Source organism: Anabas testudineus, chromosome 5, assembly GCF_900324465.2.
Source record: "Anabas testudineus chromosome 5, fAnaTes1.2, whole genome shotgun sequence".
NCBI lineage: Eukaryota > Metazoa > Chordata > Actinopteri > Anabantiformes > Anabantidae > Anabas > Anabas testudineus.
Window position 1 is genome coordinate 8,151,092 of NC_046614.1, and position 27,795 is coordinate 8,178,886.

At 42.5% G+C, this 27,795-nt stretch overlaps 2 protein-coding genes across 3 annotated transcripts; one reads left to right on the top strand and one right to left on the bottom strand.

Annotated features, from left to right (window-relative positions):
* Positions 1–3,086, top strand: cd8a (CD8a molecule). The gene is given in 7 exon segments (XM_026349214.1): positions 1–313; positions 441–487; positions 490–763; positions 844–945; positions 1,106–1,213; positions 1,386–1,425; positions 2,084–3,086. Coding segments are annotated over 7 exon segments (672 nt in total). The 5' UTR covers positions 1–264; the 3' UTR covers positions 2,136–3,086.
* cast (calpastatin) lies at positions 2,836–27,644 on the bottom strand. 2 transcript variants are annotated; one of them, XM_026349212.1, is made up of 31 exons: positions 27,464–27,643; positions 15,086–15,154; positions 13,740–13,916; positions 13,338–13,421; positions 12,855–12,968; positions 12,158–12,298; positions 11,736–11,780; positions 11,555–11,650; positions 11,360–11,440; positions 11,109–11,147; positions 10,273–10,347; positions 10,105–10,170; positions 9,904–10,017; positions 9,649–9,711; positions 9,460–9,564; positions 8,037–8,153; positions 7,849–7,938; positions 7,622–7,729; positions 7,373–7,429; positions 7,093–7,197; positions 6,755–6,871; positions 6,571–6,645; positions 6,375–6,482; positions 6,168–6,272; positions 5,968–6,060; positions 5,635–5,679; positions 5,408–5,545; positions 4,970–5,050; positions 4,694–4,723; positions 4,304–4,410; positions 2,836–4,186 (listed from the first exon to the last, which is right to left on the bottom strand). In XM_026349212.1, the coding sequence occupies exons 1-30, from the start codon at positions 27,536–27,538 to the stop codon at positions 4,312–4,314; spliced, it is 2,712 nt and encodes a 903-aa protein (XP_026204997.1). In that variant the 5' UTR covers positions 27,539–27,643; the 3' UTR covers positions 2,836–4,186; positions 4,304–4,311. The 2 variants fall into 2 exon arrangements, with proteins under 2 accessions (XP_026204997.1, XP_026204998.1); XM_026349213.1 differs by lacking the exons at positions 7,093–7,197; positions 7,373–7,429; positions 7,622–7,729; positions 7,849–7,938; positions 8,037–8,153 and having other exon boundaries at positions 27,464–27,644.
* Between the last annotated feature and the right edge of the window lie 151 nt (positions 27,645–27,795).

The window sequence follows — 27,795 nt, forward strand, 5'->3', positions numbered from 1 at the left end:
GCTTGTGGATGAAGCTGTGATGTTCAATGCTTCAAACTAGAGGCAGAGTGCAGATCGGCGGGCTACACTTCAAAACATCTTGCAGACCACGACTGTGTTGCAGGAGGTCTCTGCAACGCTCCACTGCAATGATGCCATTTGACACGGCGGAGAAGAAGGTTACAGGTGGGGCGTGGTTTGATATCTTACTGAATTATCTCCTGGTAGGCTCCAACAAGCACCAGAAAGACCTGTTTGGCAGCTATTGACATCTACAAGATTAAAATGGACCAAAAGTGGATTCAGATTCTGCTGATTCTGATGTTTTATCAGAGTAAGTTTTACCTAATTATTTGCTGATGCCTGTTAACTACATTTTGACTGCTTTCTCTTTCTCTCTCTCAGTCTTTTTCTTAGTTGTTTGCTTTTGGGTACCTGAAAAACTGTTTTTTATGTTTTAGAAATTACTTCAGGAGCTGTTGAGAAAAGAGTCAACGAAGGGGAGGAAATATTGAAATCTTTTGCAATCCTCCTGAAAAAGGCAGCATAGTCACCTGGTTTCGAGTTCTGGAAAAATCTAGAATACAATTCATTGCTTCTTTCAGCAATACTGGCATGGACAAGTCATCAGGCCCCCTAGATCCATCCTTCAGTTACTCAAAGATACGAGATCAGAAGCTTATTCTGAAAAACTTCAAGAAGCATGAAGACAGTGGTGTGTACAGCTGTGCAAGTCTCAAAAGTAATGAACTGAAATTCGGTGAAGTCACTCGACTGGTTGGGGGTGAGTTTCTTCTTTGTGAATATGGTCTAATCCTGACACGGTGAATGGGTTTCAGTCAAAAGTTTGCTCTTCTGTCAAAGCTCCCGATGCAGTCACGGAGCCGGCACCACGGGCCACCTCTGCCAAACCAAAGCTGTTTACAGCCAGGCCCTGTGTTTGTAATAACCAGAGCGCCGGTGGAGGTAGGTGCATAAATCTTACATTAGAACACGGTCACATCACTTTTTGTTTTTTAATGTCGCTTTATTTAGAGGTGGTCACATACAGTGAGTGTCATTATCACGTTTACACTGACACTGTGAAGAGCAGCAGGTGATAAATATACGCACACGTGTGTTGCAGGGGACGTCAATCCTCGCTTGCATTGTTCTCTATTAATGCTGGCTCCACTGGCTGGTGCCTGTGGCCTTCTCCTTCTGCTTCTCATCATCACCATCCTCTACTGTAACAGTAAGTTCATCTGACATCTGACGCGTTAGATCTGCAACGGCCTTTATATTTCATTCCCAGTCACGTTTTGAGTGACATTGTAGTAGTTCATCAGTTGTTGTCACGCTTTACCTGATTTTAATTTTGTTTGATGTTCTGTAAACTTTTCAATGACATTTTTCATTTGCTGTAGAAATGAGGACACGGAGATGCCCCCACCATTATAAGAAGAGGTATGTTATTTATTGTAATTTTAACAGGGCCTTTCTATTTAGGGTTTTATTCTAGATTTTATACATACAAAAAACATTTTTTATTTATTGTTTATGTATTTATTGGATTATCTGTATTTTGTACAATCATTTATTAAATAAGGTTATCTTAAAAGCAATTTCTCTGAAAATCAATAATGCTCATAATATAAAGAATTAAACAGTAAATCAAAAAATCTAAATTTCTATGAGAACTTTCTCTATATTTCCCTGTAATTAGTACCAAATGACATAGGACTTTATGTTTTAGTTTAGTTATGAACAGTGTACAATTACATGTGTGTAAAATAATATGATGTCTTATTTCTCAACATGAAGTTACGTAAAGTATATTTCATGCTGGCACAGAAATGTAAATGAAAACTTTGTGGAGAAATACTAAAATCAATTAAATGTATTATCAGGTGTTGTAAATGTCACATTTGAACATAAATATAAATGAAAAAACACTGAAAGCAGACAGGCACTGCATTGTTTTGTTTTTTCTCCACAGTAGAATATAATTTTATATATAAATTGTAAAACTCATAAATACTCTTAATTTTTATTATTTTTATTATAATAGCAGTCACTGAAATAAAGTGGTTTTAATTATTAATACCTTGTTTGTTTCACACAGACCACGGACCACGGCTCCAGAAAAACACATGATGACCAACAGACATATTTAATCTAAATGGTGCACATGCAGAGATGTCCTTAAAATGCACTTATTTTGTTATTGTGGCATAAATAACTTTTTATCTTTGTGTACAGTTTGACAAATCCGTAGTGAATGAGTTTAAACTTTCTCACTGTGTGCCACACACACAATAATGTTGATTTATCCACTCGCCATGAATGTTAAAAATCCTGAGAATATGAAATTTAGTGTCATGTCAATTTTCTCTTTTTAAAATATATTTTTATTGTATATAGCCCATTTTACTAGATGTCCTTTACATTTATGTAGTGCACTCTTAAAAGCCACTTTTCCAGTTGTCCTTTTTTATCAGTCTAAAAATATTTTTAATTACAATAAATTAATTAGTGTACTTTCTTCTTCAATTTTGTAATTTAAGTAAGTTAGTCCTAAGAAAAAATAATCATCACAATTACTAACTTCACAAATTTAAATTTCATTTAAATGTAAATTGTAATTAGCTTCTTTTAAAATTCCTTAGTAGCCTACTTATTGTCGTTCAAAAGTAATGAACAAATTTACATTTTTAAAAAAAGAATATAGTAGTATAGTAGTATTTTTTTAAGTTTTGTAACTGGAGTTGTTGTAAAGATAAAATAAAATGCAATAACACACAGACAAGAACCCTTTCTTGGCTGTCGTGACTTGTATCACTCTTTATTTCTGTATTTTATTTTTTTTTCCACACGTAGCCCACTCATTTGCATCCCCATCAGTCACTTGAGCGATAAACATTTGTTTTTGCTGTGAGCCCCCCCATGTCAAGAGGAAGTGGGCTGATACAACTGTCTGCAGAGTGAAAAACCACTAAGTTAGGAGTAAAGAAAAAGACTTTCAGAGGAGATTCTGTTCCCGTTACGCACAACATTTCCCTTGCACCTGCTACAAAACAATGTTTATTCATTTTTATTCTGCAGGTTGTTTTTTTGTGCTTTTTTTTTTTTAAAAAACGCACATTAAGGCAGTTCATGGTCATCTCTGTAAATCATAGAAACCAGACTCTACATACAACAACTGGACCATTCTAAATTGTAGATTTCTTTTATTAGTATTCCCACGTTTAAAATATCTCTCTTATATTTTTGGACTCACACCCACACAAAACCTTTGGCATGGACTTTACATTTGAAAGACTTGTAAATTATACAGTGTCTTTTTTTAGAGCAAAACTCTCTATTTTTGTTTTACAGTTTACAAAGTGTGTAACCACCTTGCTTCACTAAGTGCACTTAGTGATTAGTGAGTGATTTTTGGCCAAATACATAAAAAAAAAAACGACAATTACGCTTGACAGATATTTCTCTACAGTAAGTTAAAGGCATTTTCAAGAAGCTCTTCTATACGGATTTAAGCAGAACATTTCCTGTAAATCGACCACATATTTATCAATGTAAACTATGTGCTGTCCAAAATAGAAGCAAACTACGCTGTACACTAGTGTCTTAATGGCTTCTGACCACGTCTCGATAGAAAACTTGGTTTCTCTGTGTACATCAAAATTGCACATCTTCGATACTATACACCCCCTCCGCACTCATCCCACACACACACACACACACAAGCTCACAGTCACCACCGTTCAACCAACGTCATAAACCACCAGGCTTAGATGATTGGTGGCTTGTGATATTAGTGTGTCACTGGAAAAACAGAAACTGTCAGCTGATATGTACAAGCAGGGGTCTGATGAGCGATGCCTTCCTTCCCTCTTTTTCTTCTCATCACTCTTACTACTTTACATCCATCTCATTTCATGAGGGCTTCTTTTTATTTTCTCCAAAGAAACAAAGTAAACGCTTCTCATCCTTGAACTTGAAACCGAGTAAGAAAGGCATTGCAGACAGACACGTGTGTGTGTGTGTGTGTGTGTGCCTGTGTGTGTATGTGTTTGTTTTTTGAGAAAGTATTATGGGTATGTGTACATTTGTCTTTCCTCCGGTATACATTCTTGCTGATTTAGGAAAAAGAGAATGATTATCCAGAGAGCGGCTCCATCACTGAAGCGTCCCTGTGGCTTTGAGGACAAATTGCACCTTCAACCTGCAACAACATGTGACACACGCAGCAGTCAGTGGAAAGCTACGGGTGTTTGTGATTATCACGGCGAACATGCTGCATCTTTTATCAAATGTGGCAAAGGAGAAGAATGAACTTTACCAAGTGGTCTAGCTCTTCCCTCCCTTCTTTGCGGATGTTGCCACGACATCTGAGCTTAGCTGAGCCGACGGCTGGGCAGCAGCACGGGGCTGTTCTGCGTGGGGCTTCTGACAAAACAGGATTAAAGTGATAAACATATATCTACAACGGCAAAAGAAGAAGCTTTGCTAGTGCATGCAATAATTATGATTTTTTTATTTTTAAATTATTATCTTCAGGCGAAGCAGAGAGAGGAGAGTGCATATCATGCAGCTGTGTGCACCGATGAAGATTGTCGTCTTTGGACTGTGCTCTGTGACTGATAAGTTTTACTGCACTGATTTTCTTTTTTTTCATTATTGTGCATATTCAGTGTAATTTAGATCTTCAAGCAGCAGGCAGATTTCTTACTTTAGACTTTGACTTTGACTTGCTCTTCCCCTGTAACAAAGTTGATACCTTAGTTAGGCTCAACAACCCCACAGAGCTCCAGGAGGTCATGCTCATACGGTAACTATGAGTAAACCACCTCCAGAGGGCGCCAGATAAGCGCATATGACAAGGGATCATTTAATGAAGTGCCATTAGTTAGCATAAGATGAATACCATCATCAAAGATTTGTTTTTTTACAGTGATATCCGGTAATGCAGCGATCTTACACTGTAATCTCAGACCGATCTTTTTACCTTTGCTTTGTCGGATTTGAACCCTGGGGTGTCTGGGAGCAGGGTCGTAGCCAGGGAGTCAAGAGCTGGACCAGCCATGGGCTAGAAGAGAAAAAGAAAGGTAATCGAGCTTATCAGCTTTTCTCTACTAAATTACTGCAGTAGCCTGCAGTCGTTTACCAGCTGTTACTGATTCTACCCAGAAATAATTTATGGTTATTGCTGATGAGCATCTTTTTTATAGCCATAGACATTTTGACTTGTCTTTCAGAGCAGGTTAAGCACAGGTGGATATGTTTAATGTGTACAAAGGCTAATTTCCATTAAGAGTCCCAGTAAACAAGTATGTGCAGAGGAACTGTTTCACCCTAAATAGAGTGCAGCCATATGATATAAAATAAAGGAGGGTGCTGTGGAAACCAGCTGTTTAGCAGCTTATTAAACTGTTTTCTGTGCTACCTTCTGGGGAGCTGAGTCCTGCGCAGGTGATTGTAGCTTTGTTTTTGCTGCAGATGATGCGACCGGCGGAGCGGGCTTCGCAGCAGCCGAGAAATCACCAGACAGCAGGTCCAAGGCTGTTTTATCATCCATGGTCTTCTACACGACGATAAAAGACAGGGAATTGAACTCCGCCTGCATCTTTTATCTTTGTATCATTGTATCTATGGATTATGTGAGGGACTTACCTCCTTGCGTCCTGCAGCTTCTTTTGCAATTTCTGCTTCCATTTTCTTTAAAACCAAATAAACCAAGTTAGTACTACTGCTGCCTTCTGTACCAACAGGGTCCCAATAAATGTTCCAATCAACATCCTCACATTTTTTCAGGATTCAAATTGCTGAAGCTAAACCGCATTCACATGTAGAAGAGTTAGGTCATAGAAACTTATTTAGTAATTATTTTGTTATATCTGCATAGAGAAAAAAAATCTTCCACAATTATAATAAAATATGATTAATTACAAATTTGTATCTGTAGCATGCTGCAATAATAGAGAGACTGTATTCATAACTGTTTACCTTCCGTTCTTCCTCACTGATTCGATACTCTGGCGGCAGCGTGTCATCTTTCTCTCCCATCTTAATCAACTTTTCTTCAACAACCTTTTTCTCCTGCAACAATCAAACATACCAGGATAATTAATGTGGCTCGCTGACCTATTTTTCGGACCATTCGTGAATTTGAAATGTTTCCTCCATGCTGGCTTAAAGCAGACTACCTTGACGAGGTCTTTAGCGGGAACTGGGGCGGGCTGAGGGGCAGGTGTGATGTCCTTCAAAGTATCTGACAGAGCATCCAGAGCGTTGTCTGCTTCGGCTTCCAGCTGAATGCACGAACACAAAGACACAATGGTTTGTTTGTGGCCACTGTATAAGGGGTTACAGAGTCCGGCTGAAAGCAGCTTGAGCTGTACTTGTGTGTTTACCTGTGGGGCAGATTGTGAGGGGACACAAGCGGATGCCTTCACTGTCGAAGCAGCAGTGGGGGCAACAAAGTCTCCTGCCAGTTCATCCAGAGCAAAGTCATCAGAGAGCTGAGGGAGGGACAGAAGGAAACATTTAAAATCTGAGTACAATAAATGTGACATGATTACATTATGCTTTCACAGCTCCACAGTTTACCTGTGCTGTAGGTTCTGAGGAGGTTGTGAAGTCTCCCGACAAAATGTCTAGAGCATCGTCAGTCTCCATGGTGGGCTGCATGAGGAAAGATTGAAAACGGCAAAGAGCTTCACTGTTACATGTATTCATCACTTTAAGGCGGGAAAAGTTAACTCAAACATGTTACTGCTGGAGAAAAACTCACGTCACGTTTTGGAGGAGGCATTTTTTTGTGTTCATCCTCTTTAAACCTGTAATCTGGAGGAATTGATCCAACGTTATCTCCTACACGCACACCCTTCTGCTTCTCGAGTTTGTCCTCCTATAAAAAAAAATAAGAAAAGATAAATAAACAAGGCATTAGCTGGAAGTGCATAAGTGCGCTTACACACACACACACACACACAAACTAAACACTACATACACAGAAATAAACTAAAGTCGTACTGTTGTACAAGCATGGCTGTTTATGATAATTAGCTATTACTGTAATAAATAAATAGTGATTTTGAAAATAATGGTGTTTATGTTTTAGTCCCATACCGAGACAATGTCCTCTGGTCTGAGTTTGGGGGGTTCAGGTTTTGGTTGGTCTTTTGGCAGCGTGTCGCCAAGAGCACTGAGAGCATCCAGAGACAGAGAGTCATCCTGAGTAAAAAGAACAGGAGAGACATTTAGCTAGAATAGTGTTCACAGTAGGCCTGCGTAGTTTAAATAAACTGTGGCAGATACTGAAAGAAGATAAAAAGTGGTAATAAAATATAGTCATGAGCTGTGATTTTAAAGAATAGAAATGTAGTACAAAAGAAAATAATGTGTATACCTTTTGAATCTTAGGTTTTCCCTGTTGAGCTTGTGCAGAGCCGACATCAACTGTTTTCTGCAGAAACACAAAGTGCGACACGAAGACTGAAAACAGATACAGTGTGAGAACTGTGCAGGGTGCAAGGACAAACCCTTTCCTCTTATTGCATTATATCAGTAAGATGATTTATATTATACTGTAAAAAAAAAAGACAATCTGGTTCACAGAAATGAAAACACACATATATTTAGACCTTCAGAGCTTTACCTCCGATGCCTGCTTGGTAGAAAGAGCGGCCTGAACTCCGGAAGCTTTAGTTGGAGCCACAAAATCTCCAGAAAGTGCATCCAAAGCTGACAGATTTTCTACTTTGGTCTGAAAAAACAAAACACAGTTAATTAAAATCTTTAAATAACAGACATTCAAATTAGCACTAAAATACCAAATGCTACCGTGAATGATTTATCTGTATGGAAACAGCTCCCCCCATGTACCTGTGCTGGAGCCTGGACAGCAGGAGCTGCTGAGGAGGTCGTAAAACCTTCAGACAAAATGTCCAGAGCATCATCAGTCCCTATGGTGGGCTGCAGGAGGACAGAAAGCGAGTGTCTGATTAATGTCATGCAGCTATTAATGCGTTTATTTCACATTTGCACATCATAAGATTTAAGGAAAGTCTCACCTCGGGTTCTGGAGGAGGCATTTTTTTGTGATCATCCTGTTTAAACCTGTAATCTGGAGGAAGCGTGTCATCCCTCTCTCCTACACGCACACCCTTCTCCTTCTTCAGTTTGTCCTCCTATAAAAGAAAAACATGGACATAATAATGTGTGGTGGAGAGTTTAAGCACAAAGCTACAGATACGCCACAAGCTGAATATTTTGCAGAGAAGTGTTTCAGTACCATACCGACACAATGTCCTGAGGTCTGAGTTTGGGGGGTTCAGGTTTTGGTTGGTCTTTTGGCAGCGTGTCGCCAAGAGCACTGAGAGCATCCAGAGACAGAGAGTCATCCTGAGTAAAAAGAACAGGGGAAGAAGAACGGGCTCAAGCATAACATCATTAACAGTTTACAGAAATAAAATACGCATGTCTCTCAAACACACTCTGGCAAAACAGAGCCGCTCTCACCTGATCTTTCTTAGGCTTAGAGTCGGTGCTGTCCTTTCCACCAGCGGCTTTGCTTTTCTTATCAGCAAGAGGAGCAGGATGCGCAGGAGGAGCAGGATGCGCAGGAGGAGCAGGACACACAGCCACACGGGGAACAGCAGAAGATTCAACTTTCTACAGCAGACAACACAACAGGGGACACAGTTCAAGGATGCACTGCGGTACTATGAATAACAGCTTACAATAGGAATGTTCTCTATATAACGGCTTATATTGCAATTTATTCTGTCGTGTTTTAAAGCTGCAAACCATCGTTATATCCTTTCACTAAATCTCTGTCATACTTAACACAGATTAAAGTGACGCTCAAGAGCTGTGAGTTTGCTGTACTGCACCTTTGCAGTAGAAGCTGAAAGTCCAGCCTCCAGAGAAAAATCATCTTTCTTGGCTTTCTTATCAGCGGGAGCAGCAGGAGGCACCGAGGCTTTCTACAACAACAGAAGGGAGAGGGCATTAGACGACATATTACACACATGCTGCCAGTTAAGAGTATAAATGCACATGTCACAGTGTACCTGCACAGGAGCTGCTGAGGAGGATGTGAAACCTTCAGACAAAATGTCCAGAGCGTCATCATCCTTCATGGAGGGCTGCAGGAAGACAGAGACATAATGTATATAAATATCATGCTGTTGTTGTAACTGTGTTAATATCACAGTAATACTTCAAGTTACTTTTTTTTTTCCCCACTCTCACCTCGGGTTTCGGAGCAGGCGTTTTTTTGTGTTCATCCTCTTTAAACCTGTATTCTGGAGGTATTGAGCTCTCCTTCTCTCCTACACGCTCACCTTTCTTCTTCTCGAGCTTGTCCTCCTGAAAGAAGAGGAAGTAAGACGCTAATTGACAGGAATTATTCTTGGGAGGAGGACATCGTGTCTATTTAAAGGATGTGAGTAAGCATAAGAACATGGCAGCGTGGCCGTTTGCTTCCCATACCGAGACAATGTCCTCTGGTCTGAGTTTGGGAGGTTCAGGTTTTGGTTGGTCTTTTGGCAGCGTGTCGCCAAGAGCACTGAGAGCATCCAGAGACAGAGAGTCATCCTGAGGAAAGAACAGGGGAAGACGTTAATACAGTATTTAACACAGCGGTTAGAGTCCAGCCTTTAGTGAGAAATCATCCGAGACCTTTTCCAACTTGGCCTTTTTATCCACAGGAGCCTGACACACAGCCACGGGAGGAGTCGATTTCTACAACCGCAAACAGAGACAAACACTCGTTTTGACATTACAGACCCATACACAACATAATGAAGTGAGGGCTGTAATTAAGTGAACAGCACAGCTGGTATCGAGAAGTGAAGTTTCATTCAGGATAACAGAGCACCCGCAGCACCTCATTAAGCCATCAGCACGTTTCTGTGCCATTTAAGAAAGATCTACCGTGGGGGGAGCAGAGTGTCCCGACTTCAGAGAGGAATCAGCCGGCACTTTCTCCATCTTGGCTTTCTTATCAGCAGGGGGTGCGGCAGACACAGCCGCAGGAGTTTCACCTTTCTGTAAGAGACGTGGCGTCAGAGATTCCAAACCTCTCAGTCGCACGCTCCCATAACTAATATCACACACTTAACAGATTTACGTTACCTTTACAGGCGGCGGTGCAAAGTTAGTGGGGCCAGCAGATGAGACAATGACGCTGTCAGCGTGCTCCTTCAACAGGTATTTCACAAAGAAAAACAAGCGAATGTTGTTAGACGACTAAAAAGGAAAAAGCACAGCAAACAGCTCAGTGCTACGAGCTTAAACACTGACCTTCTGTTTCGTGTCAGTAGATGTTGAGAAATCATCTAAAAGCGAGTCAAAGGCCTGGTCTGCGGTGAGTGGCTTCTGAGTGGAAAAAACAGAGCATGCATCACGACCAGTCAGAGCATAATACCCTCACTTTTTTTTTTTTTCAAACTACTCAAAAAGTCTGATTTATAACTATCATGATCCTCCTCTTAATCCCCCACTAGAGGGCATGTCTGACTAAGACAAAAGGCCAATCAGAAACTACCAAATAATGCAAACCACACTGCATGTACCAACAAGGAAAGGAAGAAACACAGCCTTCACATTCCATGGATACCCCACCCCCCCACACCTCCTCTCAAAAACCCTCTTAAAACACACTGTTCACATATAAAACGATGTTGGTTCAGCGAAAACAGATCATGACACGCAAAACCAAAAAAAGCCTCTCGCAAGATAGGATGACAAAGAGGGAGTAGGCAGTGATGCAAATGGGGGTGTGTGTGTTGAGGGTGAGTGACCTACATATGGGTGGATATCAAAGTGTCCGACAGGCGTATCAGAAAGTGTGCGGGCGCTCGCCTATGTGGCAGCGCACAGGTTTTTACGTGAGTATTTTGGGTTTGGTCGAACAAGCTCAAACAGAAAAGGTGGGTCCTGTGCTGCGACAACACCCTCCAGTGCAATGCCACATTCCCCACTGTAGAGGAACTACTGTAGTGGGTCAAACAGTACAAGGAGTGCTTCCTGTATGTTCAGTCGTCTACATATGTTGGAAAAGGTTTACCAAGAGACTGTGAACCTTTTCCCTGTACCTAACTGCGACAGCGACTTCATCAAAGTCAACTTTTACTCACAGGATCGTCTTTGGGTTTAACATCTGCGGGAACTGGAGGCTGGAAAAAAAAAAAAAGGGAGAGGAGAAATGATTGAACGTATGGAAATGGGGAGATAAATACAATTCTGGAAATTCCCCAGAGTTCACTGTTAACTGTTTTGAAGGGACTGCTTCCTACAGAGGAAAGCGTCCCTATGAAAATGCTCCGTGGGCAGATAAATTAGTGAATCAGAAGAACTGGTTTAGAGGAGTCCAGCGAGCAGAACTGACCATGTCTTTAAATCTGTAACCTGGAGGTAACGAGTCTTCTCTTTCTCCACACTTCTGACCTCTCTCGGGGGTGATCACAGGCTGCGACACATGCAACACACAGTTACTAGAGCCATGCACAACTACCGCCATGCTTCAGCTCACATCTGCTCACACACACACATTATGTAGATGCACAGTGTTGCTTAGCGGTACCTCTATGACCTCCGGGCCAGTGAATACAGGACCAGCGACAGGCTCGGTCGATGGCAGTATGTCGGCTAAAGCATCAAATGGATCTGCTGCAGGTGCCTGCGCATGCAACACAAGTCAGCACAATGGAGCAAGCGATGTGCTTTTAAAAAGCAAATCCATTTAGCTTCTTTGTTTTTTTTACCTGTTTGGCTCCTTTAGCTGCTGTGGAAGGAACCTCCGCTTGGACCTGCACAACAGACACACACCCAGAATCAGTACGCGTTAAACACAACAAACATGATCACACGCAAGCTTGGAATATTGTCCAAATCCTTCCGGGTGTTTTCAGCCTTTATTCACAGCATGCCAGGCTAAATCTCACCTTTCCTCATCCCAGGAAGAAAATGAGATTTGATTCTTAAATTGGACACAAATGAAAAATCCCAGCATGTCCTGAATGCATCTCTTAATTATATGATTGGTCTATTCAGGTGGACACAGAGAAAGAACAGGGAGCACGCTGAGAACCTCTTAAAATACAGTACCTATTAATACATAAGAGAGGACAGAGAGGTCAAAACGACGAGACAGCCTCCACCCTGACTGGCTTTACGTTTTGTCTACCTTTGTTTGTGACAGTTTAGCTTCTTCTTTCTTCCCCTGCACAGACACATTTCCAGCTGCAGCTGCGGCTGCTGGCTTTGATGCTTTAGCGGGATCAACTTTAGGCACTTCAGCTTTGACTGTTGTGGCGGCAGTGGTACTCTAAAATACAATGAATTGCAATGTATTATAGTCCAATTGCATGTAAAGTAAAAATACAGGTCCACTGAACATGCAGGAAGTCAGTGATACACCCAAATTAAAAAAATGAGAGTTCAGCAGAAGAAAGCCTCCACCAACTTGATGGCGCTTGTTAGTTTGCGTTAGTCCGTAGGCTTTTCCGCTGCATTTGTTTCTTCTGGTTGACTCAAAGCAGTGATGTATGTGTGGTGTTGCAAGTGAACAGGTGTGCACGATATGCAAATACAATAGCAAGTGTAGACATGCCGAGGAAAGGGCTGCAGAGTAAAGAACAAAAGTTCCTTATTCCTTAAGCTCATCTCCAAAGTAGCGATGAAAACGGCCAAAACAGACTCTTGAAGCAGAAAGTGTCCAAAGCAGGTGCCTGAGTGTTCATGGATAAGAACTGTAAAAAAAACAAACAAAAAAAAACAAAAGAAGACTCCGCAACATAAAGACACCAATGACTAGAAGTCCTGCCAAAAAGAAAACCCCAGCGCTGAAATGTCCCGAGAAGTCTGCAGCACTTGAGTCTAACCTTGGCTGTGTCTTTGGGCGACTCTTTAGGTTTGGTCACAGCAGCAGCAGCAGCTGTTCCAGTGTCAGGAGAAGGAGCTGTAGCTGAGGGTTTGACTTGAGAGACAGGTGCAATCTACAAATACGTAGTTAAATGATTAGTTAGGAACACAAGGACAACAGATACACAACACTGCTAAAGCTGGAGACACATATTGAGAAGCAATAAGGCACGTGAATATCTAACAGAGATCACTGGTCAGATTATGGAGAAATTATATAAGTTCATATTTTAACCCATAAGAACAAAAAATAATAAACCTGTTTAGGGATTAGCTATCAAAAAGAAAGTCTTTCAGTTCCCCTTGGTTGGAAATAAGTCTAAAAACATAAAGGAAGATGCTCAGCAGTAATGTACAAACACAGGATTTCCAGGAAAAACAAGTCTCAGTTTAAAGACAGAAAAAGCACCAGCTTGAACCCCCGGCCTAGAAGTCGTCATTACCTTCGACTCTCTCTCTTTAGTGCTGTCCCTCGTCCCTGCTGATGACATGTCAATAACCGTAGCACCTGCCAGCACAGTGTTAGTCTACGAACCAAGGAGCACGTGAAAGTGTTAATGAGGAAGTCAGTGCCACAGGTGTGATGATATCTTATTAATGCGTCACAGTAGCGTGTTCAAGACGCGTGGCCAGACGACACGCACGAAGAAGTAAGATGGTTTGCAAGATGAAGAGAAGACAAAGCCAGAGAAGAAGAGATGCGGAGAAGAACGGCCCCGTGATGAGCGTTGACACCAACAGGAGGAAGCAGTGATTCATGTCACATCACAACAAACAGCCCAAAAAATAAAAAAAAAAAAAAAAGTCCCCCTCCACTTTCATTCAGGCGTCCAGAGTCCGTCTACCTCTGGTTTGGCTTTGGGTGCCTCTTTTCCTGCTGTCCCAGCTGCAGCACTTCCTCCTGCTTTGACGCCACTTCCTGTGGCGCCGCCTGTTGCTGCGGCAACCACCCCAGGCTTTGTAGCCATGGCGGATCCTGATGATGCCTTCTGCAACGCACCAGGTGTGGAAAGGTCATCTCCCTTCATAACCACGTCGTAAGATTACAGTGTCTGCGTTTGTGTTTCTAATGTAATTACGGGTTAAATATGTGAAATGATCTTAATTATTAAATGATTATTTGAAGTTAGTGATGATTCTATTATATGTTTCTATGAATCTATTGTGTTTTGTGTACTGAGAGCGAGGGGAGCCTCTTAACATAATTCGCCCAAGTACGACTCCACAACTCACTAGAATCTCAAGAGGTGCTGTAGATGTTTAGCGTCTGTTAGTGTGAATGTTCAATATCTTTATTAATGCTTATTAAAAACCCGTTCTTTGAAATAAACCATTTTTATTGATTTAATAAATTATTAGCTGGCAGTAGGTGACAGCTTAATTTTGGGGAGGATAATAAATATTGTTTAACTTCCACTTGATACAGATCCTATTAGTCCTGCACTCTGGTTGGTGTGTAACAGCTCATATTTAAAAACCTGTAAAACGAGTGCATTTTCGAGGTCGGCAGAACATACAGAAGGAAACAGAACCAATCTTCCTGGTATTACTCTTCTCTCTTTACCGTATGTCCGTTGTCAGGCTTGTTGCAGTCACTATCACTGTCTTCCTTGTTTTTATGCACTCAAATGCAAAAGATAATAGTAATAATAACCACAAATGAGTTACTTTATTTCATATCTAATATGTGTATATACATACAGTATGTGTTGTGAGCGTGCGTTATATCTTTAATGTGGCAATTGGAATAATTACTATATTACCAACACTATGATACCATGCACCAAATCTAATCTGTGAAGTGTTCTAGCAACAGACGGCATGGTGTCATGTTAACAAGAAACAGGCTGCAAAAGTGACCTGGTGATGTGTGTTCACCGCTGTGAGGAGTTAAATGACGCTGAACATGTTACGTAATCACTTTTAACCACAGCTCATGAGCAACGTTAAGGAGTCAAACTGGGCGTTAGCTGTCGTGTACTTGAATAGGAGGAAAAGGAAAGTTTTCCTACTCTCCCTACTCTGTTCAACGTTGTAGCTATTTAAAAGAAACTTGACACTGTGCTGCAGGAAAGGAAGTAACACACAGTCCTGATAATGTGGGGGTGCTCACAGATCAGACTCTCTTTTGAACGGGGGGGAGAGGCAGGGAGAGACGAGGTTAAAAGGTTTACTCTGGAAAGCTTCATACCTCAAACTGTGCAGGCTTCACAGTGGGGACCTGAGCAGCCGGACTGGGAGTGGCCTTGCCCTGCTGCGACTGCAGGGAGAGAAAGAGACAAAGAGAACGAGGAAAGGATTGTAATTATTTCAAGATTCACACTGAGCAACGTCTCCGTTTCACAACATGGCAAAATATGTGGAAAACACAGCATTCCATGCATCTAGCTTCTCCGCAGTTCTGCACAGTATTTTCGATGTACTGACAGAGACGAAGGCAGAGAAAGAAAAAGACGGAAAGCTTTAGAACACGTGTGCAGAAAATGACAGCCATGCAAACATACAGTATCCACCTCTCGGCTTTTGATTCAAGCTGCACATTCCAGACTGAAGGGTGTAGCTGTTGTTGGACCACACGGAGCAAAGACACCAAACTATTATTGTTGGTTACCTCAGCTACTGACATCTCCTCAGCTGACGTCACAGACTAAAACTCACTTCCCAGAGATCCACCGAGGCCTTTGACTTTCACAGCTAAGCACTTCAGTGTTTCTTTCCACACTCTGATTGATTTTCATGTTGATAAAAATTTGAGCCAAAACAAAAGGTCATCGCTGCCCATGCCACAGATGCAATGCAACTTCGTGCCGACGCAAATATTAAAGCGCATAAATATGAGTCGCAGAGGTTCAAGTATAAATGTAACATGAGTAATAACAAAACATATTTTATAATATAAAGTCAGCGTGATAAATGTATAATTTGACATCAAGGACACGAGTGAACCGAAGAATTCTGGGAGTCGGTTATGTAATATTTGTTGGGACTATGCTGTGACCGAGCTCTGCTATCTTTGCTGTTGTTAACTGACACATTTCCAGTTTTTACATCGCCACATTTTTTTTATACCATCTTGTGCAATGAACCACTTTTATGACTGAGCTCCAACACTAGAGAAACGATTGCATTTAGTTTCCCAGCTAAGGCTGAACTACACAACGAGACAAACTGTGCAGCCTCCATTTGTTGTTAAGAATATCTGTTTCCTGTTCATTGTTTGCAGATTTGCCCACTTAGCAGAAACTGACAGATTATTTTAGGTAACACAACTAGGGTCCATACAAAGTCTTTCCTTTAATACAAATACAGTACTTAAGAATAATTTGTGTTATATTCAAGATGTTTTACAGTAAATGAAAGGCACTAAACAATGTGAGCTGCAGTGAGTCACACATGAAACATGAGCTGTGTGATTTAGAAAGATAACCTGCATAACCTCTGCTGCAGCAGTGGATCAGCTGGCAGAGCACTCGCACACAGTGTTGATACTGAAGTGTCCTTGAGAAAGACACTGAACCCTGAGTTGCTTATTCTGCGAGTAGCTAACACACACACACACACACACACACACACACACACACACACACACACACACACACACACACACACACACACACACACACACACACACACACACACACACACACAAGTCAGTCACTTTAGATAAAAGAACCATCCAAATGACTGACATGTAAATATTACATTGAAATGGACAGTACATGTCTCTGTGCTCTTTATTCTAGTGGATTTGAGTTGTGCATGTATCTCTGTAATTATCAGGGCTGCGCTGTAGCCGTCTACAGGTGGAGCCCAGTATGCTCCGGAGCCCAACCCTGTTTTTCCAGGTGGTGTGAATAGAGCCTCCACCCCGGTGACACTAGATCAGCATTGCAGATCTTACTTTCACATCCAACCCAGTGCATTGTTATCACCGTCCTGTGCAAATAACATGAATCAATTATTATTATCCCATGACTAAGCACCGACAGCGACAGGGCTCTGAGCGAATTAACTTGTCAGGCAAGATGTGTAGCTGGTTTTTGAGTTGAACTGAGCTGACGGGATGGAGGTTAAAGACAAACAGATAAACAACAGAGGGGAAAACACAGAAACACACAGGGCACAGCGCTGAACCATCTGCAATCTGGGACCTCTGATTTAGAAATAACTGCAGCTCAGTGCTGCCAGCGATTGCCTCACACACTTGTGCGACATTTAACACAGCTAAGGTCATAAACCAGGGGCCAATGCATGTGAGTCAGTGTTAATTATTTAAGAATTAAATATAGAAATTCAAACTCTAAACATTTATTTGAAAACCACTCCCTAACAAAAGACAGAAGAGTTTGAACCTTTGCACACAAGTGATGAATGCAGGAGGAGAAATGGAAATATTAACACTTGAACGTGTCCACTGCCTGTACGATATTGACAATGCTTTACTTTTTCCCCGTTTAGAAATAAATGTATTTATTGACTGACTGTTGGAAGACACGATTCAATGCTGCTGAGAGAGAGAGAGAGAGAAAAGCAGGAAGTGGCACAAACAAGGAAATCAGGTCACAAGCAGCCAGGGTATCCCTGTCTCAGTGGAAGTCACGTTGCTCGTGTTACTACAAATATTGATTGTTGCTCAGTTACCACAAAAAAACCTACTGAAAAAGGAAGCAGAACGTTACGGCATGCTTGGTGGTAATCTACGACGTGTTCTGTGTCAGTTAGCGTCGCACAAAGACTGGAAACAGCTAAAATATCTAGACCAGCTTTATTGAAAGGTAAATAATTAGCCTCCTAGTATAATATAGGAAAAAATATAAATGAAATCATTTGGGCTTTTAGTAGGAAGTTACTGCTCTTTGAAAAGTTATTTAGTTTTAGTTTATTAATTAAAGCTACAATTCAATAAAGCAAGTGCTGGAATGATTCTCAAAATCAATCCACTCTGCTCTGCCCAGCTCTCCCCTCCCTGCATTACTGCACTCTGCTCTTTAAGTAGTCATCTTTATGAAATTACAATAAATAAATAAAAATGCTTAATGAGCAAGCAGACATTATTCTAATTATGTAGTTAGTTAGAACAGTGGCTCTCAAACCAGGCCCTTAAGTGCCCCTGCACTGCTTGTTTTTCCACCATCTCTGTCCCACTGCTGAATACCTGGATCAGGTTTGTTCAGTCAGAGGCTGGAAGACACCAGTTCACTTTGTCTTCATCGTCGCCTAATGCAAAACTCATTTCAGATGGTTTCATCCAGTACCCCCGTCTTCAAATAGGACAGCAGGGCTTCAGGAGCAGGTTTGGCAAAAACTGGGTTAGAGGAACTTTTAACTTAACTTTTAGAGGCTAATATCTCTACACTGCTGGCAGCGTGGTTCAATGATTACCTTTAAATAAATGAGATACAAACAAAACCAGTTGAGCAGAGGTTAAAGTAATAAATATATTTTCCACAATTTAATCCAGACGGCTACCAGCTGTGGGCACAGCTCACTACACACTACTCAAATAAAACTGTGATTTTATGCCCAGGACTGAGGAGAACACTGACATAACTTTAAAAAAAATAACACACACTTCTTTTTTGTTTTTTTGCATTTACCACTACATCATGAGAAATAAAGGGTTTGCTTTTCCCTTCTTGTCTGAAATATAATCAGGTCAAGTGCACGGTTTTCTCTGCAACAAACAAATCATGACTCACTGACCAAACAAATGACATCATTATAGTACTTTCTCATCCAGAAATTGTCATAACAGCAAAAACAAAAGCTGAGACCATATTCTCACTAAATGTTGAACTTTGTGGTAAAATACAAAGTTTAAACACGTCTGACGAAATCAAAGGATGTTGACCAAGAGGATTTGGTGACTCATTTGCCGTTGATCATATGAGAACAGTCCAAAAACAAAAACTGGATGAAAACCAAGGAAGCACGAGAACAAGCACAAGAACAAGCACAAGAACAAGTACAAGAACATGCTGCTTAGTTAATCTGAGGGTAATGTGTCTCTAAACCCTCATACGTACCCTCATCTAACAGACATAGTATACATAGTGTCCAGATTGCTGTCAGTGATGAGACTAGCACACAGACACAATAATCTAACACTAAGACTGTAGAAAACACTTTAAGTCACCCCCAGCCCCGACCACGCTGTGTGTGTGTGACACATAAGTCAGGTCAAGCAGCACATTGAACTGTGCACAGTGACCCACGCAGAAATCAGGCTGACAAACCAATTCCACTATCAGTCTGTTAAGAAATAATACAAAGCACGTCATACAGGAGGGGAACTATCAAACTCAACATGTCCGCAAGGTGATTCAGTGTCGGTTCATGAACAAAAATGAGGAAAGCACAAAGGTCTCAGTGAAGAAATGTACCCTGATATAAAAGCTGATGTCATCTCAGTGACGTTGGTACATTTGGAAAATCTGAGCAGTGCTTAACATGTAATTTTCAGCCTAACGTTACAACAGAAGTTTGTTTTGTTACCACAGTGACCTCCACGCTCACCTGATACACACCCAGATGGTTTTAGAGCTTTCTATCTGTTGTGTCGCCCCCCACTGCCGCATTCCTACATTCCTCGAGCCTCCTGCAGAGCAGACTGGTCTCTTCGTAAAAATCCCAGACTGTGCACACGTGCTGGCACGTATGAAGCACCGTAAAGTGCAATATGTCTGGCACAGGTGATACCAGGGAGCACTGGGTTCAGGTGTTAATGTGCGTTCATACATGTTAAAGCCCAGCTCCTGGAGGCGGAGCCAGACTTACCGAGCGAGCTTCTGCTCTTTAACAAATCTCTTGCAGTTTTTCCTGAAAAGCTGGAAACTGCATATTCAGCAAGAACTCGATTTACTAGATTTTGATACATCAACAGTGGCAATTGTGATGTTACTCTTATGTGGCATAACAGCCCTGTTAAAAGGTTGCCTTGTGTGTGTTTAACACTGGAAATGTTATTGTTTTTATACTGGAAATGACATTATTTATATAGGCCATTAAATAGAAGCTCACTGCTCACAGTTACATTCAAAGACTGTGAGTCAGAGCAGTAACCGAGTGAAACACAACAGTTCACACAAACGACAATATTATTTATATGCAGTATATTTTCTAACAATGCCTGTGCAACCTGCGTCACCATAAATGTCAAGTCTGGTCAGGGATTCATAAGACCTACAATGCACATACTTACAAACGACCAGCACAGAGTTTCAATCACCTACAGACGAAGAACCTACTAGGTTCTAGCAGAGAACTCAAGGTTGACCATTTTTTCTGTGGTACGACACGTGACACCCACACAAACATGGGCTGTTGATGTACACACACAAAAGCACAGACCTTTTGCAAACCTGCAGCTGACAACAGGACACTCATTAAGACCATGGTCATTCTGGGAGAGCTGGGCACGCTGCCAGCTGAAGCCTAAGTGAGTGTGGCCAAAATAGACCCAGGGTTTTAGAGATGAAGTGCTTCTATCACATGGCTCGAATAACCAATGACAGCGCATCGCAGTAATGTGGATGATGGTGTTGCCATTTGTGGGTCAGGCCAGGTGCGTGGCGCATCTACCATGGGTGTGCTAACGGTGTGTGAGTGTAAAGAAGGAGGAGTGTGAAGCACTTTGAGAATCAAGGTACAAAAGCGCTTCACAGGTGCAGATGCCTGCACATTTGTTAAACATAATCTCATCCAAGACCGATGTGCAACAAGAAGCACAAGTTCTAGCATGAAGCCCACAAGTCAGAATTTATTATGTATAAAAAAACAATAGCATACATCCCAGCCTAAAGCACTAAGAGCTATTACGGCACTGGCTCTGCCTTGCTGTATAAACTGATGACTAACGATGGGCCCCACCCAGCAAACCACTGACACGCAGATGTGAATGCTGGAAAAGGCTCCTGAGGCGGCTGCTAGCAGCAGCTCCAAAACGAGAACGATAAGTTGGTGTAAATGGTCTGTAGAGATAATGTGGACCACCTCAGCTCAGAGGAGGAAATGACGAGTCACTGCAGACACTAACAGCCGGGGCCGGACCGCGAGGCAGACGTAGCAGCAAAGCGGACGGCTGCTGTGTCGGTGCAGTTTCAGTTGTGAGCTGCGTGACGATGCTGTGAGGGAAGATTTCGTGTCCACACACACAGCCCTGTAAGACCTACACCCTCAGTCAATGTGCTGCGTTTACTGACCCCGTGCCGTTAAGACAATTTTGCTGTCACATCAGAGAAGAACACAGCTCGTATGTTACGTACGTCGGTTCTCTGGCTCATTTTGGATAATGTCATATTCTCACTATTCTATTTTACTGTATCTGCCCTCAGCTGCAAGCCTGCTTAACTTAGGCCTGACTTTAGAGAGACAAAAAGATTTTAGTGGTTAACTCACACAGATTCAACTAGGGAGGAATGCAAAGTTAGGACAGTCAGAAGAATTGCTCTCGCATTTTGTATCTGCATCTGTATCTGTGACTTATCGACAACGAGCTGCACACGTAGACTTCTAGAAAACTTTGGAAGACTTAGCCTAAGTTTAGTTTTAAGCCAGTTGATACAAGATTAGTGTAGTATCCCTCGGTATAGACACACAGTTGATGTTGTTTTGTGTTTTTAACTTGATCCCCTTCATTATTAGGGCGCATAAAAGGAGCAACAACAGTAACGGGTTAGTCCTTTCGGTCCTTTGCCAACGTTTCTCAACTTGATACACAAAAGTCACAAGCTGCTGCACGCACACACAGAACATGGTAAACAAGAACAATAAGCCACCAACCGTCCGATCATAACCACTGTTCTGCCACATAACCCTGACAAAGATTTGACAGGTATCAGTCAAACAGGAAGCCCTGTCACACAGACATTTCCAAACGAGCGAGCACACTGTGCACATACATACCATAAGTTTGACTGTAAGTCGGCTTCCTTTAAATAACGCTGCTGTGTTTTACCAAGCTGCTGTCTTGAGGCCAGTTCAACTTAAAATTCCTGCTGTAGAAACTCTTAAATCCACACTGTATATCAAGAACACACACATGCACACGTAAACACACATACAGACACACACACCCAGTCGTGAAAAACTTGCTGCTCCGCCCTCCTGGAAGTAGCACAACAAGTCTGTGCTGCTCGAGCAGACGGCGGATTGGACAGTGTGGCACACAAAGACCCACCCACTGTGCACTGCTCCCTGCCTGCCAGGAAAAATTAATAAGTCAGCTCAAGGGAAACTTTAGATTGGGCTTCATGAGGAGGGATGTGACCGTTCGATAATAACGGCCTGCATCACAATGTTTGCAGGGAAAGTTATTATGGAGGCAAAGCTGAAGGATGAATAAGTTATGAGGCGGACTTACTGCAGCAGTGCTGTCTGTGTCTGGGTGTGTCCGATCGACTCACTGCTTAGGAATCTAAAATGCAGAGCAGAGTGTGTGTGTGTGTGTGTGTGTGTGTGTGTGCGCCGCATGTGGTTGGAAAGCAAAGAACAGAGGGAGGGGGCTCTCATCACATGATGTCCAAACCACACCCAAAGACGATCAGGGCAGAGAAAGAAAAAAAAAAAAAAAACTAAGCATAATAAAAGTAAAAATAAGACAGAGTTGGAAGGAACAGGCCATAAACAAGATAGTTATCCACACGAGTGGTCTGCTTAGTTGTTTTCACAGGACTTCAAAGTGGCCTGTGAACAAAGGGAAAGACAGGAAACACAGCTTCTGGGCAGCAGTCAGAGGTTATGTAAGAACTCCAGAAAAGCAGCAGCATTACTTTTCTCCGTCTCCTGCAAACCTTGTCTGCACACACACACGATGTTGTAGCACTCTTTTCAACTAACTGCTGGATTTAGTCCACAGACACAGACAGAGCGACGACGTAAGATGAAGCTTATGTTCAAAGGGGGAGGCTTTGGAGAGCAGCTCCCCCTTGTGTGAGAGAGTAGTCAGAACCACTGCAAATGAACAGAGGACTGTGTGTAAGTGTGTGCCATCGTACAGGGCTGTGTACTGTCTCTTGTTTTAGGCCACATGAGTCACTACTGTTTTGTGTTTGCTCTATATTACTGGATATGCAAACGAATGCAAAGAAAAAAGGTCTAAATAAAAATGATACAATAAAGACAAACTGGAGTCATGACATCATATATGCATGAATAGTTTTAATGTAAGTGCTAAGTTGATTTTTTCCAACTCCAAATTAGCATCTTAGCATATGCTTATACCGGGTGCAAACACCCTACTTTGTGGCCCCTGGTAACACTTCTTCTTTATCTTGACAGCTAATGAGATAAAGCAGACCAACCCGTACACTCCCACACACTCAGTTCCCTCCTGTTCGATCCCAGAGGGATCAACAAATAGGAACCGAGCAGCTGGAGGGGTGTCCAGTCCGAACCTCTGGTGCTATTTCTAGGAGTTCAAAGGAAACTCAAAGTAGGAGGCTCAAGCTTCGTTATCTGACATTTCTTAATCTCGGCCTGTGGGAAGGGACAGGACTGATGTTTGCTGCCAAGTGATCCCAGTATAAACATTTAACATGGGAAACACTAATCATGTCTGACTATCAACAGTAGTTGCATGAAGAAAAGCCTGTGCTTCGAAATCCTATAGTCAATGTGTCTGTGACTGTGTAGAAATGATAAAGCAGAGGGACACTCCTTTAAAAACAACCTGCACCCGCCACTAACACTACTGTTGCCACACGAGCATTTAGCCTCTTTCAGCTCAATGTTTCGGTTTTATTGCATAGTTAATTTTTAAACCACTACTCAACACTGCTTTCAGCAACAGCACAGAGCTGTTTTCACCAAATGAACTGCAAAACTAACTATAAGAAGCTCGGGAGGTACCACTATAAGCCACGTCAGGTTAGGTTGATGCACACAGCCAGCACGTAAGGGGAGCACCCAGCTGACCACGTACTAATGTTTAGGCAACTGCAGCTGTGCACACGAGTACATCAGGAGTGGGAGGGAGATATAGGAGGGCAGGAGAAAATGACCGAACAAAATGAAAACTCGAGCAACAGCAAGTCCCCCTGTCCTGCTGGTTTTCGAGTTATTACCTGCTGATTACCTGTATCAGGTGTGTTCACTTAATCAGATGCTGAAAGATAACTCGTTTCACTTGTCTTCTTCTACTCAAAAACTCCTCTTCCAGCTTCCGATTGACCTGCGCAACAACAACAGACCTGATAGAGCCCCCCTTCTCCAGCACCATGCCTTATAATGAATAAAAAAAGACACAGTGATATGATAAATGCAATAGCCCACTTTATTACAAAAGACATCCATAAATGTTGGATTTAAACACCTAAATCAACTTTATAATAACTTCACATCTCTGGAGTGAAAAGAAACCTTTAAGCTTGAGAGAAATAGATATTGACTGGTATGAAATAAATGATTGTGGTTAAAGACGTTTCCATATTGCCCATCCGTAGATGAATCACAGCATAACAGCATCCAATAAGCGAAAGACCTGCAAATTTCATTGAGGAGTTGGTGAAGACCAAACCAGAGCTACAAGGCGAGTGAATATTGGAGTTTATTTTTATCAGGTGGCCTGAGACTTTACCCCAACTGAAGGCTAAAATTGCTGCATGCCTGCTGAATGTGTAAATACGTAATAGTTTCCTATTACGCACGTTGACGGTGTCAGCTTTACACATCAATCAACTGTGAGAATCATGCATCTGTCTGGACTGGAAATCTCCTCCAGTGGCTTTATATTTTCAGACGTGTGTCATCTTTTGGAAAGACATTCCACTGTCAATCAATCAAGCCGTTTAGACTTGACATATTCTTTACCACTGAGTTACATACTTTACTGTTTTCCCATTCGTCTGTGCAGTGGCTCAGTCCTTTCACTGCCGTATAACAATTAACTTGCTGAGACGTGAAACTTTTGCTGAGGGTGGCAATGCATTGGAAGGCGCAGGCTTCTATAAAGGTTGTATCTTATCATATTGTGGTGTGTTCGCGTGCTGTTCAAATGCTGGGACATCTGAGATAGGAGAGTTGTGACTGATAGCTTGTGATTTAACTGGCTTTGAAATGACTGGTCCCCGGTCCCCCCCCCCACACACTCAGAGTAAACTAGAGGCGCCCTTTGCTCTGCTGCATGCTCGCGTACCTTCACGTACATACTGTGGTGCTGCTTACTTACTAAATTTAGCACTGCACTTTCCCCTCTGATTTGATGACACACACTTATCCCACTTGGAAATCTGGACCTTTTCTCTGCTTACCAACATCCTCTTCTGTCAATATACATTAGCTAAGACCTGTATCTTATATTTACAGTGTTAGATGAAAAAAAAAAAAGAAATCTAAGGAATTATAATAGCCTCAATATATAGGTGGGGCACGTTGGCAATTTTCAAAATGAGTTCATACTAATCACAAGCTTGCAAACAAGTCATCACCAGCTTTATCTTCCTCCTGCGAACATATCGCCTTTCAATTTCCAGTAAGCGTCGGGCTGCTGGGTCTTCATTACCTAGCTTCACTTGTTGGGACAAACATCACATGGCTACGAGCATCAGCTTTTCCTCAAGCGTGGCAAATGTAAACAGACAGCAGCAGCAATGCACAAAGGGAGCTTGGTGCTGAGCAATGTCGTCCAGCTGAAGCACGTTCCCAGGTGATCCCGCAGGTTTGGAAACTCTCCAACAGTCGCTTTTATATTACTGACGTGACAAAAAGCCTGAGAACAACTAGAGCATCAGCTGTGCTCGAGCCAAACTGACACCGATGTGAGAAATGTGGCGGCACAAGCCTCAACTGGGACAAACAACACACATCCCTGTCGACGGGATAAACAGCAACAGATTCAAAAGGAGGAAATTAAAGGATGGTGTTTAGGCTTGCGGGATATCTGCCAGCAAAAACACTTGTATACATGTTCGCTTCATCTTTCTGGCACACACACACACACACACACACAGCCTGAGGGTTTTTTTAACACGATGAAGCAGCTCATCAATACAGTTGTACAACCCCTCCTGCCTTTAGTCCATTTAAGATCAGCTTTGCACATGGCTCCGAATCGTGGTTACATGTAAATGGCTGTTGTTGTTTTTTTTGACGTGAATGTCAGGAATCCAGACGTGGCGTGATGTCAGTAAACTGCACACAACACAGGCTCCTGCTAACCGTCCCAGCTGGTCTGTGGCGATGTAGAACAAAGAATAACAGAGGGAATATTTTTCATTTCCTGACACCAGATGCCCATTTGAGCCACTGAGTCAGTAAATCCTCATACTGTACACTGTACACTGTACACGCGATGACAGCCAATCAAATGCAAGCTTTGAATATGATGAAGCATAGATGAAAACATAACAGTGTTACTTCTAATACTGTTTAGATCTTCTGCATTTTGAATAATACTGTAATGCATGACGGCGGTTTTAAAGAAAGCATTATAAAGCAGTGAAATAGCTCTTAACTGTATTAGTGTAAGATATTGAGACTTCCGCTCCGCCTGTAATGGATGTGTCCGCTTTAAACAGAGGAAATGTCCTGGATGTGTGTTTAAGTGTCGCACTATTGTCTTCTTATCATTCTCAACCCTTATTTGGACGGTTCTGCATGTGGAGTTAAGATATGTTTTCCCAGTGGTCATTTCCCGTCAGTCTAATAATTATGATGTGAGCTGTGGGGGGAGGCGCACCACTGCAGCCCAGAGCTGGAAATATTTGGCCCAAAACACAAGAAGACTTTAGACCCATCTACAATGTGAAGGTCCATCTGTGTGCAGTCCTCCACCCAGGACATATTTGCTATTTAACCTTTCACACATAGAGTGACTCAGAGCAAACAGCCCTGATAACAAAGTGCTGAGAAACTGAACAAGGGATAATGACACTGAGGGGATAGAGAAAGGAGAAAGGGAGAAAAGGTTCCAGCAGCACACCCAGTGCAGAACAGAAACCTTCACCCCGGATCTCTCACTAACACAGATCTGTCACCTTCCTCCTGTGTTGGCTGGTGAACTGGGAGCAAACAGTGCAGACCCAGTCCCGGACTTGGTTTCATACCTCACCGCTCCACAACACGCACCCACGCACAAAACTCCGCAGCGGCCGCAGATCTTGCGCCGGTTCGGAGCCGGTGCGCAATCTCGAACCAGTTTTTTTTTTTTTTTTTAGGCAGACAAAGAACCGGATCCCGGACAGGGAAACTGGTCCCAGAGCGGGCACCGCCAACTCTTTGCTGGCAGAGATCCAAGACCCGTTCACGTCAAGGGACCGGTTCTGGGATTAACGTGATCAACAAGAACTAAAACTTTGACGCCAAAGTACGAATCGACTTCGGAACCGAACTAGATCCGAGTTCAAGCTCGTCGAAAAAAAGAGGTGAGAGGACTGATCCGGACGGGAGGGTCTCCTCCCTGTGTGGGTTTCCCCTAATACAGTTAGTCTTTTGTTAAACTATAGGTTTTTATATTCGCACACTGACGTAAATGAACCAAACAAAACACACGTGGACACGTCTGGATTAGTTGCGCAGCGCATAACATGACACACACACACACTTAAACACACACACACGCGCGTGAACACACCTGCTCCTCCACGGCCACATCCTGCAGGGCTGGGGTGTCCCGTGGGCCTCGGATCCAGCTCAGTATTTGGCCCATGTTGCCTCAAAAATGCCTCCGAGTGTATGTGTGTGTGTGTGTGTGTGTGTGTGTCAGTCTGTGCCCTGTCTGTCGGCTTGCAGCATGTTTCCAACACGCAGGGAAAGGAATGAGAGAGAGAGAGAGAGAGAGAGAGAGAGAGAGAGAGAGAGAGAGGGAGGGCAGAGGGAGCACAGGGGGGCGTGGTTGGAGAGAAAGGGGGGGGGGGGGGGGGATAGACGCGCAAGTGGGTTTGGGCATGGCTGTGCTCTGTGAGC

Bases quoted from the DNA above. Each gene is read 5' to 3' on its own strand.
- cast (XM_026349212.1), bottom strand. From the start codon at position 27,538: ATGGGCCAAATACTGAGCTGGATCCGAGGCCCACGGGACACCCCAGCC. The intron at 15,155-27,463 runs GTGTGTTCACGC...CTCTCCCTGCAG, and splicing joins ATGTGGCCGTGGAGGAGCAG to TCGCAGCAGGGCAAGGCCAC. The intron at 11,651-11,735 runs GTAAAAAAAACA...TTGCATGCGCAG, and splicing joins CAGCTAAAGGAGCCAAACAG to GCACCTGCAGCAGATCCATT.